This window comes from Zalophus californianus, chromosome 9, assembly GCF_009762305.2.
Source record: "Zalophus californianus isolate mZalCal1 chromosome 9, mZalCal1.pri.v2, whole genome shotgun sequence".
NCBI classification, from domain to species: Eukaryota; Metazoa; Chordata; class Mammalia; order Carnivora; family Otariidae; genus Zalophus; species Zalophus californianus.
In genome coordinates this window covers 124,636,575-124,652,471 of record NC_045603.1, presented here as the reverse complement: position 1 = coordinate 124,652,471, position 15,897 = coordinate 124,636,575, and the positions used below count along the sequence as shown (strand labels likewise).

At 40.9% G+C, this 15,897-nt stretch overlaps 1 protein-coding gene across 1 annotated transcript in view; it reads right to left on the bottom strand.

Annotated features, from left to right (window-relative positions):
* The window catches only part of CUBN (cubilin), a 265,132-nt gene that overhangs the window by 158,303 nt on the left and 90,932 nt on the right, over positions 1 to 15,897 (bottom strand). The window contains exon 28 of the mRNA XM_027595548.2: positions 8,439 to 8,589. Coding sequence (XP_027451349.2) covers positions 8,439 to 8,589 — 151 coding nt within the window. The remainder of the gene's footprint in view (positions 1 to 8,438; positions 8,590 to 15,897) is intronic.

Here is a 15,897-nt window from a genome sequence, read left to right as displayed (position 1 = left end):
TTTTTTAAGATGATAATATCAAACATTTTTTGATATTATCAAACATTTTTTAAATAATTCTTTGGTCCAGTGATAATAAATGAGAATCAATTAACTTAATGCACCAAGCATTTAAATCGTATTTTCATTTTCATTTCGTTTCATTCACTCTTTATATGACAGTTCATTTTTATCACAATATCTTAAAATAAATTTAAAGTTACATTTAAGTACTAAAATCTCTATCACGTAGGTTGTAAATAGTCTGTAGGTATAATGAGGAGAAAAAAAATCAGGGACAAATATATTAATATCATTACTTATATAGAGAATGTGAAATTCTATTAAATCTTCTAGAATGTAGTTGCTATCCTACCTCAGAGATTCACTCTTTGTTGTGTGAGTCAATGACACTGAAGGCTGGCATTCATTTCTCTGAGTACACAGGGGCACATAAAGAAATCAAGTCTTGGATAAATAATGCCACAGAAAAATATGGCAATATATAAGTGAATGCTCAAAAAGAGAAACCTCTGGGGACAAGAATTAATGTTCTACCCTGAACATTGTGTTTGTTCTGCATTGGTTTAGTCATTTTTGGCTGCCACAAAATTTGAAACTATGAGAAAAAAAAGCGTGGTTTCTTTTTTTCATGTTGTATGAAAGAGTGTGGAATCCCCTGGAAAGTACGTGTAATATCTATCAGGGATATTGTTGCTAGGGAACAAGAACACAAACAGAAGATTCAAGAAAGCCCTTCATTTGGCCCAAATCTCAAGGACTATTACAAATTGCACAATATATGATTTGGGAAGGTCATAGTTGCTTGGGAGTTATTTTTTTTTCTTTTTATAACTGTTTCAAAGAGAAGCAACGGAAATAGAACTCAAACTTTTTCAAATAGTAGCAACATGGGAATTGGGACGTAAGACTCCTGAAAGGCCCTCACTTGGTTGCAAGAGTTAGAGCCAACATTAAGTGAAGGTCAACTGTGTGTATGTGTATTTTTGGTTGTCAAGGAGGCAAATTATGTCAGGAGTTAGCTTTCCCACTCATTCTGAAAGGTCTGCATATGTTTAATGCTGCTTCTGATTACTAGGACCTCGCTGGAAAGGTTCTGAAGACGATGCAAAAAGAGGTGCATGATTTTCTTAGTAAATTATTATCTCAATCTTACAAAAGTGAGTTAATTTATAAACAGATTGTTTATAATTACCATCTTCCATTAAGAGCTTCTTTGCAAAAAAGATATAAGTGAGAATTTGCCATAAATAAAAATCAGACACAGTATCACAATGTAGCAATCTATGCTTTGGTTCTACACGAAGACTGTGTTCATTCAGTCTCAGGCTTAAAGGTTTGCTGTGAGTATCACAAAGACAAAAGTTCAAAATATCAAATAGGCTGAAGAGGCCAGGATAGGGAGGATTGGGTGGGTATAACATGTGTAAATGTGAAAGAAAGCCTAGTCGGTGTTTAGGGAAATAACTTTGAACTTAAACACAACTGATTTTCCTAAAAACTTCTCTTTTACTTGAATTTCTATCCAAATGGGACAGAATTTCTTTATCTTATATCCCACCCGAAAGAATAAAATAATCACAGGAGTCCATGTTTTTACACATTTATCTTCACCAAGAGATTGCTTATTGACTTACTGAACAGAAGGCACCTTCTTGATTGTCAAGGAGGCTCCTTTAAAGGCAGATAGGACAGCTGTTTTAACACTTTTCTCTCTGTGACATTTTATCTATCACTGCCCAGCAGGAAGTGACTATGAAAGCAATTCGTCACCAGCAAGAGAAGGGCCTCTGTCTGACACGAGGACCAGAAGGTGTGATTCACATCCCAGCCTGGTGAGCGTGCCCTGAATCTTTGCTGACCACAATTCATAAAATCACTTTCACGGCGAACATCATACATCCAGATTGTTGTGAATTTTTGCATCATGCAGAGGCAAGGCTCAGGACAGGCAACAGGAAATAAAATCCAAGTTCTTGCAATGGTTCTGACCAATTGATCTCTGACAACCTGTCCTGCCACAACTCCCTCATTCCCTGGAGCTCAGTGTTTCCCAGCTGTTTGGTCATTATTGTCTTTCTAGGGAAACTTCCTAGATATATTTTCCCAAGTTCTCTTCCATGGGATGTTAACATTACACATATACTATATGTTATGTATGATATACATCTGTGCTTTATCCATTAAATACAAGATTTTTTTTTCACTCTCCCAAGAACCAATTTTCATGCCCTTTGGGTTGACATTAAGAACATGTGCTCCAGCTGAAATCCTTGCCCATTACAAAATTTGGGTGGTATATCCCAAGCCTCCTTGCTTCTACTTAGAAATGCCTCCCTCTCCTAGATATTTGTCTGACTGATCAATTCTTGTTCATTCTTTAAAACTCAGCGCAAGTATCAAAGCTGTCTGGAGAGACTCTCAAAGTCCCTCAGGCTACCGTCCATCCCCTCTGCTCCCACAGCATCATGGATTATGGACTTATTTCTACAGTTGGTTTACTTGTCTGTCTGTCTCCCCTGTTAGATGACTAACTCCCTAAAGTCAAGGATGCTGTCTCTTTCTCTGTTATGGGCTGAGTTGTTTCTGCTAAAATTCATATATTGATGCCCTAAGCCCCAGTACCTAGAATGTGACCGTATTTGGACATAGGGCCATTATAGAGGTGATTACGTCAAAATGAGGCCCCCAGGGTGGGCCCAGAATCCAATCTGACTGGTGCCCTTTTATGAAGAGGAAATTGGGATATGTGAAAACACCAGGATGTGTGCTCACAGAGAAAAGGTCATGTGAGGACATACAGCAGGGAGGCTACTATCTGCAAGCAACCAGAGAGGCCTCAGGAGAAACCAAATCTGCCAACACCTTGATCTTGGACTTCAGGCCTCCAGAACAGTGAGAAATAAATATCCGTTGTTTAAGCCACCCAGTCTGCTGCATGTTCTTATGGCTACTTGAGCAAACTAATACACTCTCTATATTCTCAACACCAAGCCCAGAACCTGGTAGTGGAAAAATAAATATGCTGGTTGGTTGGTTGGTAGGTTGAACAAATGAAAAATATGTTCTTTTTTCTTTTTTAAGATTTTATTTATTTATTTGAGAGAGATAGTGAGAGAGAGAGAGCACACGAGAGGGGGGAGGGTCAGAGGGAGAAGCAGACTCCCTGCCGAGCAGGCAGCCCGATGCGGGACTCGATTCCAGGACTCCAGGATCATGACCTGAGCCGAAGACAGTCGCTTAACCAACTGAGCCACCCAGGCGCACTGAAAAATACGTTCTTGATAAATTCCTGCTTCCAGAGGCTACATGCAGTCACTATAACATGATGCACAATTGCAAACGATCTGTTCTGTGGAGAGCAGGCCCAGACCACCCCCAAAGGGCCAAGTTTATTCACCCTCACACGGGAAGAGGGATGAGCCAGCATTCACATATAAGGCAAATGGATAATGTTATTACAAAAGATAAAACCTTTGTCCTCAAAGGGTGAACCTCTCAGAAACCCCAGCACATATACTCTAAGTCGCAAAAGGAATAGAAATTACCAATGAGAAGGAATTCCCCTGAAAGACCAAAAGGAAACAAAGACAACTGAGAAGACCATGTGAGGGAAAGAGAAGTAGATGGAAGGTCTAAAAGAAACACTGCTGACCTCATGGAGGTTCTTTGTCAGGGCTCTAAAATTATATTTTTTAAAAGCCCTTTCATATGGTGCTACATGTCCATAAGTACTCAAGAGGGGACTGGCTCATGTTCAAACCAAGCCAGCCATGGAGGAAGGGAGCCATGTTCTCCCCAGCTGATTCCCCTCAAGGCTTGAGAAATCTCGTTAACAGCTAAAAAGAAGGCAAAATGGAACCAGCCCCCATTCAAGAGGCTGATGTCATCTATCTCCCCAAAGAAAAGGCCACACTTTCCTTTGTGAAAACTCAGGGTGACATCACCTCCCGATCACATGCCACTTAGCCCTTCCCCGGCTATTCCCAGCTCAGGGGTGCTCTCCCTTTGCAAATGTCACTCTTTCACTCACAAAGCTCCTTGACCTTGTTTGTATGCTGGATCCCACTGCCTATAAAAGAGGGCCTCTGGGAGGGACGGCCAGAAGAGGCGAGGGGTGTGCACAGCCAACCGGGAGGGAGGTCTCTATTCACACAGCTTGCAGAGAGTTCTCTATTCCCTTCAGCAACCCAGATGGAGGCCCCCAAGGCTGAATTCAGCCCCTGGACAATGCTGTCAACACTGAATACTGTGAACCCTTTAGCCAGGCAGGGCAACTGTGGCCATTTCTTTCTTTCCAGAGTGGGATTCTCTTTGATGGTTTTCATAAAGGCGAGGCAGTGCGGTTTAATCTCACATCTACAGAGCCTCTTTAAAAATGGGCCCACAAATAAAGCCTGATTGTACATCCATGTTCTCAAAGCAAATAGAAGATTTGTGCAGTTGACAAAGAAGCACATTTTGAAAACAGGCTTATTTATTAATTGGCAAAATAAATGAAGTGGCGGGGGGGTGGCGCGGGGGTGTGGATTCTCCCTCAGCAGCAATGCTCAGGAAATGATACCAGTGAAGATTCTGAATTCTCAGTGAAGGGCTTCTTGGAGTTCTCACTGCACAGTTTGGAAAAGAGCTAGGGGGCAGGGGATGAGCACCTGAAATGAGTTATCTCGAATGAAAAGACGCTACAGGTTTAAAGGTGCTTCCTTCCGGCTAGGGAAAGAAAAGCAGCATCAGTGCTAGAGTCAGGCTGGGTGTCCTGGGCCCTGGCCTGGAGGGTCTGTGCAAAGATGAGCTTCTTGAAATACCTTCACCTACACATGTGCACAAACACGTGTACTCAACAATATGCCTACTATACTGTCACACGGAGACCAGTTGTTTAATGTGTTTTGGATTTGTCTTTGCTTGTTTTGTATTTATTTACATTTTGTGTGTTAGTTTGTATTTTGAATCCCACCACATGGCATGTGGCTTCAGTGCTTTAAAGTCCTTCTAGAACTGCTCTCCTTGAAATCTCAAGGGTTTAGGTGAAAGAGAGGGTGTGGCCCCTATCCCTGCCTGAGCCCCTAACTGTGAGTGACCTGAGTGACCAGAACACTCTGGCTACAGCTCAGCTCGCTAGCCCCTCCAGCACTCCCCCCTCTGACCTTAGACCCCAGCCACACTGGGTTTGGGGTGCCTCATACTTACCCTGCTGTCTCCCACCACAGGGACCTTCTTCTACAGGGAATCCTTCTCCTTCTCCTATTTGCCTATGTAATTCCCGCCTATTCCTAGATTTTAGTTCAAAGGTTCTATTCTCATGCAGGACTTCTCTGACCTCCTGTCTAGATCAAATTCCCTTTTATGAGCTTCCATGGTCCTTATCACACTTCTGACTATAATATGTTGACTTGTGAGCATATTGCTTGGTGGCTATTTCTCAAAGACACCCAGCGGAGCTCTATAAAACCAGGAACCGGGCTTGTGGGTGGGAGTCACACCCTGGCCCCAGCCCTAGCACAGTACCCAGCCCTAAACAACTCCTCAGTATCTGTGGAATGAACACACAGGTGACTATGAAATCAGATTTATGTCTTCGGTCCATCTCTGCTGGGTAAGAAGTGGGAGAACCTCTCCCATCAAAGACCTCTTCTCTGACCCTAGTCTTTTCTGTTGGCCCCACTCCCCAGACTACCTCAAGTTAAAGATCAAGTCAAAATGCAGAGTAGAAACTCTGTGTACATGAAGCATTGCATAACTGCAGTATATGATACTTAATTTTGCACAGATCTACACCACTAACAATCCCCTTCCAGAAGGTTCTTCCCAAGTGTAATTTACATATAGTGGGTAGCACTATATGTAGGTAGAGTTAAAAAAACGTTCTGGTCCCATTTGGCAAAATTTTGTTTTACAACTCTGATTCCAAGCTTAGCAAGTTTTCAGCAGTTGGGAGAAAGTTGTGAAATAGTAAACAGGAAAAGAGAACAGACAGAGAGTGTCTTTGACCCTCCCAAAGAAAGACAGATTCCAAATAGAACTGGTAGAAAAATATTTTCCCAAAACAAACTCAGAGCTCTCAGCAGAGGATTCAGCCACGTCTAGCATGTTGGTTGAAAGAATCTAGTGATAGAGTAATCCAGTTTAGCCAATAATGACCAAAAAATCGTACTCCTTAGTGTGGCCTTGCATGTAGGATAACTAGAACAGCCTGGAAGGGAGAGGAAGGAACCCACCGAGAGGAAAGGTATTAACCAGCAACAGCAAAATCACTGCTCCTAAAACCCTCCATCTTAAACACATGGCAGAATTACTTAGGGAGATTTTTTTTTAATTAGCCATTGTCAAGGTCCCACCGAGGACGAACTGAATCCTATCTCTGAAGGTTGAACCCGGTACATGGGTTCTCTTTACAACTCCCACGCAATTCCAATGTGTATCTAGGCCTGGGGACCTCCTCCCTAGACCCTGAGTCTCCACCTCCTGGTTAGCATTTCTTCCTTTCCATCCTTCTGTCTCTCGTGAAAGCTTTCCTCCCCTTTGGATCTTTCTGAAGCAATAAAGTTCTTTCTTACAGGAGCCCCAGCTCGTATCCTCCTGACATCAAAAGATTGTACTAAGATTATTCTGCTCTTAGTACAGTGAGCCCTTGGAGCACCTTAGAAGCTTTCTCTAGTCTCCAGAGATGTTGTCTTTCTACTATTTTATGTCTTCAGCCTTAACATCTGCTCTCGCCTTGCTCCTCAAAGTGTGGCCTACAGAGTTGCACCATCAGCAATCCCTGGGAACTTTTTAGAAATTCATTTAGGATTCATGGGCCTTACCTCAGGCCCCTGTATCAGACTCTGCATTTTAACATGCGGTGATTCACATGCATGTGAAAGTCTGAGGAATGCTGTTCTGGAAAATATCCAGAGCCCTTGAAAATCTGGGTCATTTCTCAAGATGTTCCTGTGTCTTCTAGGTTTTTTCGCACTCTTCTCTGGTTGCCTTAGAATCACGCCATCTCTGAATCACAGAATACTAGAGATGGACTGTATTATACAGATAAATCAATCCAGTCCCTTCACTTAACAAGTCAATAAATTTACATTTCAAGGTTAAATCCACCCCCTTGGTGAAGCGAACAGGCCAGAACTCCCACAGGCTTAATTATCATAGCTTGTTCACTTTGGGAATTCCTAATCTGTATTTCAAGCTATAAGTAGCTCTGTGGATTACCACTGAATATTTTTAAATACTGAAGGCCCCATACTTGCATTTTAACAGAAATACACCCTGTCTCCAGCTCATGTTAACAGAACATCTAACACTCTTAAGTATACAGTAAGGGTATTCACTTCTGTACAGTGCTAAGTTTCATATAATAAACGGACTATGATTTTAACAACCCTCAAGAGTCAACCACAATCCACATTTATGTGTGCTCACCCCTGATTCGACAGTAGGGCTAATGTTCGACAGTAAACTAATGTTTCGCTATCTGTGTGTGATGATATTCCAATTCCACTTCTCTTTCAAATTGATTGAAGCAGACCAGCGAGTCCTAAGACCTTGGTTGAGAACTGCTATGATGATAGTCACAAGGACTGTATTTGTTAGGTGTGGATCCCTCTGGGAGAGTGGTTCTCAAACTTGAATCACCAGGGAGACTAGTTAAGATGTGGATTCTCAGGCTTCCGTAGGTCTGGGAGGGGGCCCCAGAATGTGCACTTCTCACAAGTTCCGGGGGATGTTGATACTGCTCTTGGGTGACCGTATTTTGAGAACCACTGCTCTGGGGCCTCCTCTCATTAGACTGGGCCACATGAGGTCAATCTCCAAGTTCCGGAACTCTCATTAAACATGAATGCTCATCCTCAGCGGAATGCTTATCTCTACGTGCTTTCTGAACCACCCGTTCATAGGTAGGTGCTGACATGCCCCAACTCTGTTGGGCAGGTACAGCACATGCCCCGGCGGAGTGTGAGTTCTCTACTCCTAACCCCCTCTCAGCCCAGTGCCCCCCCCCCCAGAGTGACTCCCATCCTTGCCCTTTTATCTTTTCAGCCCTCCCCCCCCCATTCCTTCTCTGCTATGTCAGAATAAGCCTTGAATCTCATTCCACTCCACTCCCCCTGGGAGACTCTCATGCCACCTAGCTTGCCACATCCAGCTGTAGGTTTTACCCCACTAGAAACTTCACTCCGTTCCTTGGCAATTTATTGTTCTCTTTGGCAATTTATTGTTGCAAAGACTTCAGCAGCTATTCACGGCCCATCCTCTCTTAACCCTACCCGGATTAGCTCTCCCAGAGCCACCAGTGACTGAGGAAACAGTCCAAGGCCTAGCACCAGCTTACTGCCCATGTTCCAGTATTCGTAGATGGGATTGGTTCCAAAGAGAGAATTGGGAAAGGAATAATTCTTACTCAAACAGCAACTATCAAATACGAGGAAGATCAGCACGGGGCTTACCGTGAATGAACCACTGCATCTGAAATCCTTTCTCATGGTGACCGACCCCATCCGTGTAGAACAGCACTTGAAGCTTGGAGCCTGTGGTGCTCCCTGGGGGCGGCGTATCTGCTCCACAGTAGCGCCCAATCCGCCGGGGGCCGTCATGGAGCTGAAATCAAGGAGAAACTTCCCAATGTGAGAAACTTCACATGGCTTGTCACATGGAAAATAGCAAAGTCTGCTCATGTAGCAAAAGCTGCTTCTTGGCTGAAAGGTTGAGGGTAAATCTGCTGAGATGGTTTGAGCACAGGAAGCTTCACATAAGCATTAAAAATGGACAAATATATAGAGAGAGTTTTATGGGTGATTCCTAAGCCCAATAAAGCCAGAAATCCAAATATTAATGTTTGGTTTTAGGTCAGCCTATTAAGTTCCCTCGAAAGTGTAAATCCAGGCACAGAATAAGGAAATGGTGGCCCGGATGAGATGTGTTCACACGTTAATGACTCATGAGAGACGCTCAGCGAATATCAGTCTTATAGTTGTAAGATGTATAAATTTTTAAATAAATGCTAACTATAAAAATTTAGACATTTTAGAAAGCTATGGAAAAGGTAAATACGAAAATTAATCCCACTGAAGATAACCACTCTTAATATTTTGTTAATACCAGAAGTTTCTCTTGCCAACATTTTTTTTCGTTTGCTTATATATATACATATACACACATGTGTCCAGGTGTGTATGTGTGTGTATAAATTCAGGCTACACATTTAATTGTGTTCCCAGTTTTTCTCTAAGTATGTCACTCAATAGTCTATGTAAACATTTTTAATGGTGGCATAAAATGCTACTAATACTGTGTTGTAGTTCACTGAGGACATTTCCAATTTTTTTGCCAATATGAGTATTTGTTTGATATTTTAAATGCCCCTCAGGAAAGATTCCTGTAAGGGGAATGAATCAGAGAGTATCATCTTTTATGGCTCTTGAGATATATCATTAAATCTCTTACCAGAAAGTTTATACCAATGTACCCCCACTAGTACTTTACTGAAATGGTTCTTACAGGGGACCTTGGCAATCACGACTGCTATTATTTTTAAAGCTGGTGCTGATAGGAAAAATTTTTTGGTTTTATAATTGTCTTAATTTATGTTACTTTGAGGTTGAAGGTTTTTCATGCTCACTAGGCATTTATATTTCTTCCCCTGGAAGTTTTCTGCTGAGGTCTTTGCCCACTTTCCCACTAAACTATTTGTACATCCTGTCATGTACCCTTTATCTGCCTCATTAATTTCATCAGATACATACCTCTAAACTAAATAATAATAATAATAATAAGCTTCTCTGCCATATCTCTCCAATCAAGAAAGATAATGATAGTTGAAAAAGATTGGATTCTCGTGACTCAAGCCATTGTATTTTCTTTTAATCCACTAATGTCTACATTGCTGTCTACTTTGTTGTAGTTACCCTTGGAATGAACAGTCCATCACAACAAAATTGAAAATAATCAATTGTAGACTTATGGATTTCCTTGATCATTCTCTTATAGAGTATACATATGTAAGAATATGTGTGAGTGCATGTGTTTGCATGTGTCTGTAGGTAAATGTATAATCTGGTTTCAATACATTCCAAATTGACAAAATTATTATTATTTTAAAGATCTATTCATTTAATTTGAGAGAGAGCGTGCATGTGAGTGGGGGTGGGTAGAGGGAGAGGGAGAGACAGAGAAGGAGAGAAGCAGACTCCCCGCTGAGAGCTGGACCCAGGGCTGGATCCCTGGATCCCAGGATGCTGAGATAATGACCTGAGCCAAAATTAAGAGCGAGACACTTAACTGACCAAGCCACCCAGGTGCCCCAACCAAATTGTTTTTATTTACTGAAATATTATGATATAAAATAGTGTTTTAAACATAATGGTTGAAGCATGGAAAAAAACTTTATCATCAAATTCTACGAAGTACCCCCATGGGGCCTTCCCTAATCCCTATAGCCAGTCATAAATTAGTTTTCCTTTGAAACCCCTCCACTTTTTACCTGTGCTTCTTTGTAGAAATGGTCACATTCCTTTGTATTCTAGTTACAGGCATGTGTGTCTTATCTCCCCTACTGATTATGAGTTTCCTTAGAGCCTGGACCACCTCTCCCAGTCTCTTCTGCCTCGTAAGTCAAGGGCAGATTCCCAGTACATCTTCAATGAATGAACACAATGGTTTCCACTACAACTGCATTTATTTTGATGGGACTTAATCTGCACTATTACTTGAATCTTGCATAGTTAGATACATATTAAGGTCTTACAGTCCTAAATTTCGGCATGTTCCTTTTAGGCAACAAAGAGTCTGGATCTTTTGTGGCTGCTCTGTAGAAGGGGGGGGCGGGGATCAGGCAGGGCCTTGTTCAAGGTCATAATAAATTACAGATTTCTAAATCTTGGCCTGTCTTATTGAGTTCTCAAAACTAGCTGCTCATCAGGTATCCATGTTTATGATACTTGGGGGAAGGTCATCAGAGACTTAAAGCGGGAAACTCAGAAGTCCGTTATATAACTCACCCTTAGGCAGTAAACCTCAGCATTTTAAGCGAATGAATAAAGAGGAAGTTTATTTTTCAGGATTATCACTTGAGCTTCCTTTTGATTTTTTACTACTACTGCTACTTTGACGAGGTATATTTATTAGCAAGTGTCTGTGTAGATAGTTGACAGAAGCCAGAATGAGGCAGCAAAAATGAGGGAAAGAACAAAGCAACACAGAGAGAAAACGGGACAACAAAAAATCCTTCCCTTCTGATGGCAGGTCCCCCCATCTCAGGCAGGGGGTGGACGTGGGGGGAGGAGGGCCATGCTGCACTCTGTGTACTCCTAAGTTACCGCATCGCCTTAGGATATTTATCGTAGCTTCAGAGTTTTGTTTTGTTTTGTTTTGTTTTTTTATTAAATCCAGTGTACCAATTCCAATTCAAAACTAATTAATACAAAAATAAACATACTGTTCCCAAGCAGAGGTATAATAAGCAAGAAACACTTCTACTATTTTTCACTCCAGAAGGCTCATTCTTAACTTTGGGATGTAGTTCAGTGACCAAAACTTGAATTATTTCATCTTTATGCAACAAAACACAAGGTAAGATTTCTCTATAACCATAATTGCTCTAAGCCTGATGGATCTTCTGAAACGGTTGTAGTGACATTTTGAGGAACTGTCTTCTAGATTCTACACAAGGTCATAAGCAGTACAGTATTTTTGCCTCCCCAGCTCAGCAAGGTTAAGAAACCTGACATTTTCACATGACTTGGAGGGGATTTTTTTTTTTTTTTCTTCCTTCCGGATAGGATTACCTCATTGAAGGAGAGTTCCTGAATCCCAGTCTTTCTTAAATAACACATTGTGAATGGGATGGGGGCTGGGGCAGGGGCAAAGGGAGCGGGTTTGGGGGGAACACTGATGAATGACAATTAGTTTCTTTTAGCCTTTGGAGGGGAGAGAGTGATGCATTGAAATAAACATCAAATAGACATTGATGAAAATGTTTAAATATGTCAAATAAATGAATTAATTAATTAGTGTAGAACAAAAAACCTCTACACAAAAACACCCCAACCCCCAATTTCATGTCCTTCTAAAGTTTACACTTAATTAAATTAGGTTTTTTTTTGTTTGTTTGTATTCACACAGATGGCTAACGTCACCTCTACAATTTGTTCCCGCGTAAATTTACCACACAAAAAGGAACAGTCATTTTTCAAAGTACACAAATACTGGTCGCCATGGAAACCAGTAGGCCCCCTGCTACTCCTGAGCCTCTTGTCAGAGCAGAATGCTAACCACAGGACGCTCCAGCTGTGACTCAGGGCGACTGCTGGCAAGCATGCTGACTTGGTCCTGCTACGGGTATGATTTCCCCTGCTTTTAGAAAGCCTAAAGATCCACTCGGTCTGAACAATACTCGAGCTTGGAAAACAGTCCACAAAAGGAAACTAGCAGAAATTAAGAAAAAGAAAAGTCGAGACTCTCACTTTAAATATGCAGATCTAATTTGTACAACTGTATTGAGGGGTGGTTTTTCGTTAAATATTTGAGACGCTGCATCCACCTTCTGGCTGGCCATTAAATGTATCTTCGAATGTAAATATGTTGTATACATACAACCTCCTGTGTAGAATCTTTTCAGTTATTCTCTTAAGGAGACTATGCATTTAGGACTGATGTGGTTTAGGTCTCCCCACCCCCCACTCCACCCTGAAATATCTCAACCACTCTTCGGACACTCAAAGAGGAAGGAAATCTCTTGCCTAAGCCACATTTACCAATTTCTATCTACTTCCTTTGCCTGGGTTTGATAATTTGGCACACGCACAGTTTATGAGGCCATTAGTGACTTCAGACTCCAGGTGCAATATGAAAGGATCCGTGGATCCCTTCTAACTATTAAGAACCATAACATACAAGGCAGAAGCTATAAAACTGAGGATACATCACTGACAGAGCGAGGTGAATTTTTCTAAGAGTAAGGGTTCTGTAGGTACTTTACGAATCACTGAAACTCAAGCCTGGAGGAACCCAGAGTCAGCTAATGTGTACTTCAATCTGTTCCCTCTATGGGAATCAACTTTATGAACTGCAAGAACTCTCAGAACAGAAATGTGCTTTTCAAGGTCTTCTTTGCTGCTCAATTGTTTTTATGATTTTTGAAAATTTACGACTTTAATGAATGAAATTATAATTAATTGTTTCATATATATGAGCATGGGATGTATAGATGACTTCTTTTCTACACCCATTTTGGAATTGCAGTAACAACCAGAACTCCGCCCTTTCTATTTTAGATGAGCATCTAATTCATACTTATTCTAATTCATACTTTTTCTTATTTCCTTGAAATTTTTCTGATATAAAGCATTTTTATAGTGGATGACTAATTTTAAGAATTAAATATAGTCCAAATAGAGAAATAAAATCAAGAGTCTCTTTGGGATGATATTATTAAAATACAGAGAAACTTCGGGAAAAAATTTTGGGGCCCATTTTCTATTATAAATCTTTAAAAACTTTAAAAAAGTTATCCTTTAGAGTTTAACATGTATTGAAATAATTTGCCTGCCATGAGGGAGAATTCTAGGTGTAGCAGAGAAACTCCTAATATTTATAGAGAATTAAAATTCTAGTCGGTGTAAAGAACATAGTTAAAATTTCTGAGAACTATACTCAATGAGTTCATAGATTAGCATTGCAAAGTCAGTGTCACTAACAGATTATATCCAACTTCAAGCAGGAAGGTAATTTCCCTAGAAGAGCATACTAAGAGTATATTAATTTTGATCAGGTTGTAGGTATACAGTCCAGTCTAGCTCTAAACTTTGTTTAGAATATAATCTCGTGAAAATTACTTCCTTTTCCTAGCTAAAATTTCTTTATAAATTTGGCATCATAATAGCACTTATCTCATAAGTACTATTGTAAACAGCAAATGAGACAGACCACGTAATAGGTTGAGTGTGAGACCTGGCATATGGAATGTGCTTAAATTGTTATTTTAACTCTTGGTCAGAGGCAAAGGGGAACCAAGATTTTTTTCCAAAGAAACCATTCTAGAAATAGCTTTGAGAGAAAAATATGATGGGTATAGAGAACTTGAGCTGACTCACGTAAGACATTTTGCAGAAATCATCCCTGGCAGATCAGACAGGCAAGCAGTGAATCAATGAATCACTTGTGAGGAGATGGTCAGCCCTTGCTTGCAGCATGTTGCTATGACAATGTGGTTCTGTGTGGACACTGAGGCCATTGCCCATGTGCAGGGCGCATAGCCCAGAGCAAACCATACTGTGGGGAGGAGCGTAAGCATGGTGTGCCTGTTGGGGTGGAGGGAGATGGTGGATCATAACGGGCTGGTGGCAAAGAGTGCATTAGGAAATCAGTCAAGGCTTCCCTGGGGAGCTGGAGAAGGGAGGGACAGATGGTAGGGAAAGTGGCTCTGCACGTGTTTCTTCTTGTTGCTGCCTCCTCACCTGTGGCTGTCCAGCCAGCCTGCAGCTCTAGCTGTGTCGCCACTGGCCCTCCAAAGGGGTGGGAGCTGGTGAATTCTTGGGGCATTTCTTCAGATTTTCCCCTATCCGCCCCCCCCAAAAAAAAAAACAACTATAACGGGACCTATGAGAACTGCCTCATGAAAGTAGTTACTAGGAATGTTGATGCCAAAGTTTACACACATATCTCCTGGATAAAACTGGAACTTTCAGCTTTTACTTTAAATTTGAAGGTCTTCGAAATGTTCCTGTAACAACAGTAGAAATTGCCAAACAAGATTCATAGAGTAGGGTAAAAGTCTCCCATTGTGGATGAGAAAAGCCTAAGGGGGTAAAAACTTAATTCAATTGTGGAGGGTAAATTAGGCAGATGTTAAAGATGAAAGCTAATAGAGCGTGGTAGACTCTGGTTGGCCCCTCGATGGCCCCAGGAGGCAGGGTCCTCCATCAGACACGTGGCTGTGCACAGTGCTCTCTGATACACAGGCACACATCTTCCCCCATGGCACAGGAAAAGCCATGCTTCCATGTGCTGACAGGGTGGGACAGGAAATATGAAATACCCATCTAAAATTAAACAATTACTCATAATGCTGGGCTTTGCATGACAGCAAGAAACCCATCGAAGACCACATTCTGAGTTATTCTGTGTCACTCTGAATTAGATGTCTGTCTCACACACAGATGAGATGGTGTCCTTACCATGTGGCAGCTTGCTGCTATTCCCTTTTAATAGCCCACTGACATTTTTATTTCTGCTTTCTGTATATTTCTCGTGTTAGAAGCCACAAAGCCTGGTTTGTTTTTTTCACTTTTTAAATCATTGTCTAATCACGGATGTGTGCAAAGATTTAACTACAAGAATGTTTATCTCAGCATTGTTTATAATAGTGGATATTTGACAAAGATTCTAAATGTTCCACATGAATAAGTGGCCATATTGGGATGGTGGAATGCGCCATGTTGTAAATGATGTGGCTTCATAAATAACTTGGAAAAATATTCACAAGCTATTGTTACCTGGAAAAAAGTCATTATAGGACAGTCTGTATAGAATGATCCCCTTTGAATATTAAAATAAAATATATAAGGCTTGACTATAGGAAATAAATACCACCAAAAATTATTAGTAGGGATATAATTTAGGTTATTTTTATTTTATCTAGGTTTTTCTATATTTTCCAAATGTCCTGCAATGACTATGTATTCCTGTGTGATCAGATAAGTTTATTTTTTCAAGCATTATCTTTGCGGACCTATTGACACAGCATGTAGATATGCATTGGTAATGCTTTTCCATTCTCAGAATTCCATACTCTTTTAGGTTCTCAGCTACCCAGCTGGTCTACTAAAAATATTATACTGTCTATCTCCATAGTCTTTTACACATATCTCAGATTATATGTAAAAATTAGTCCATTAAAATGTTATTATA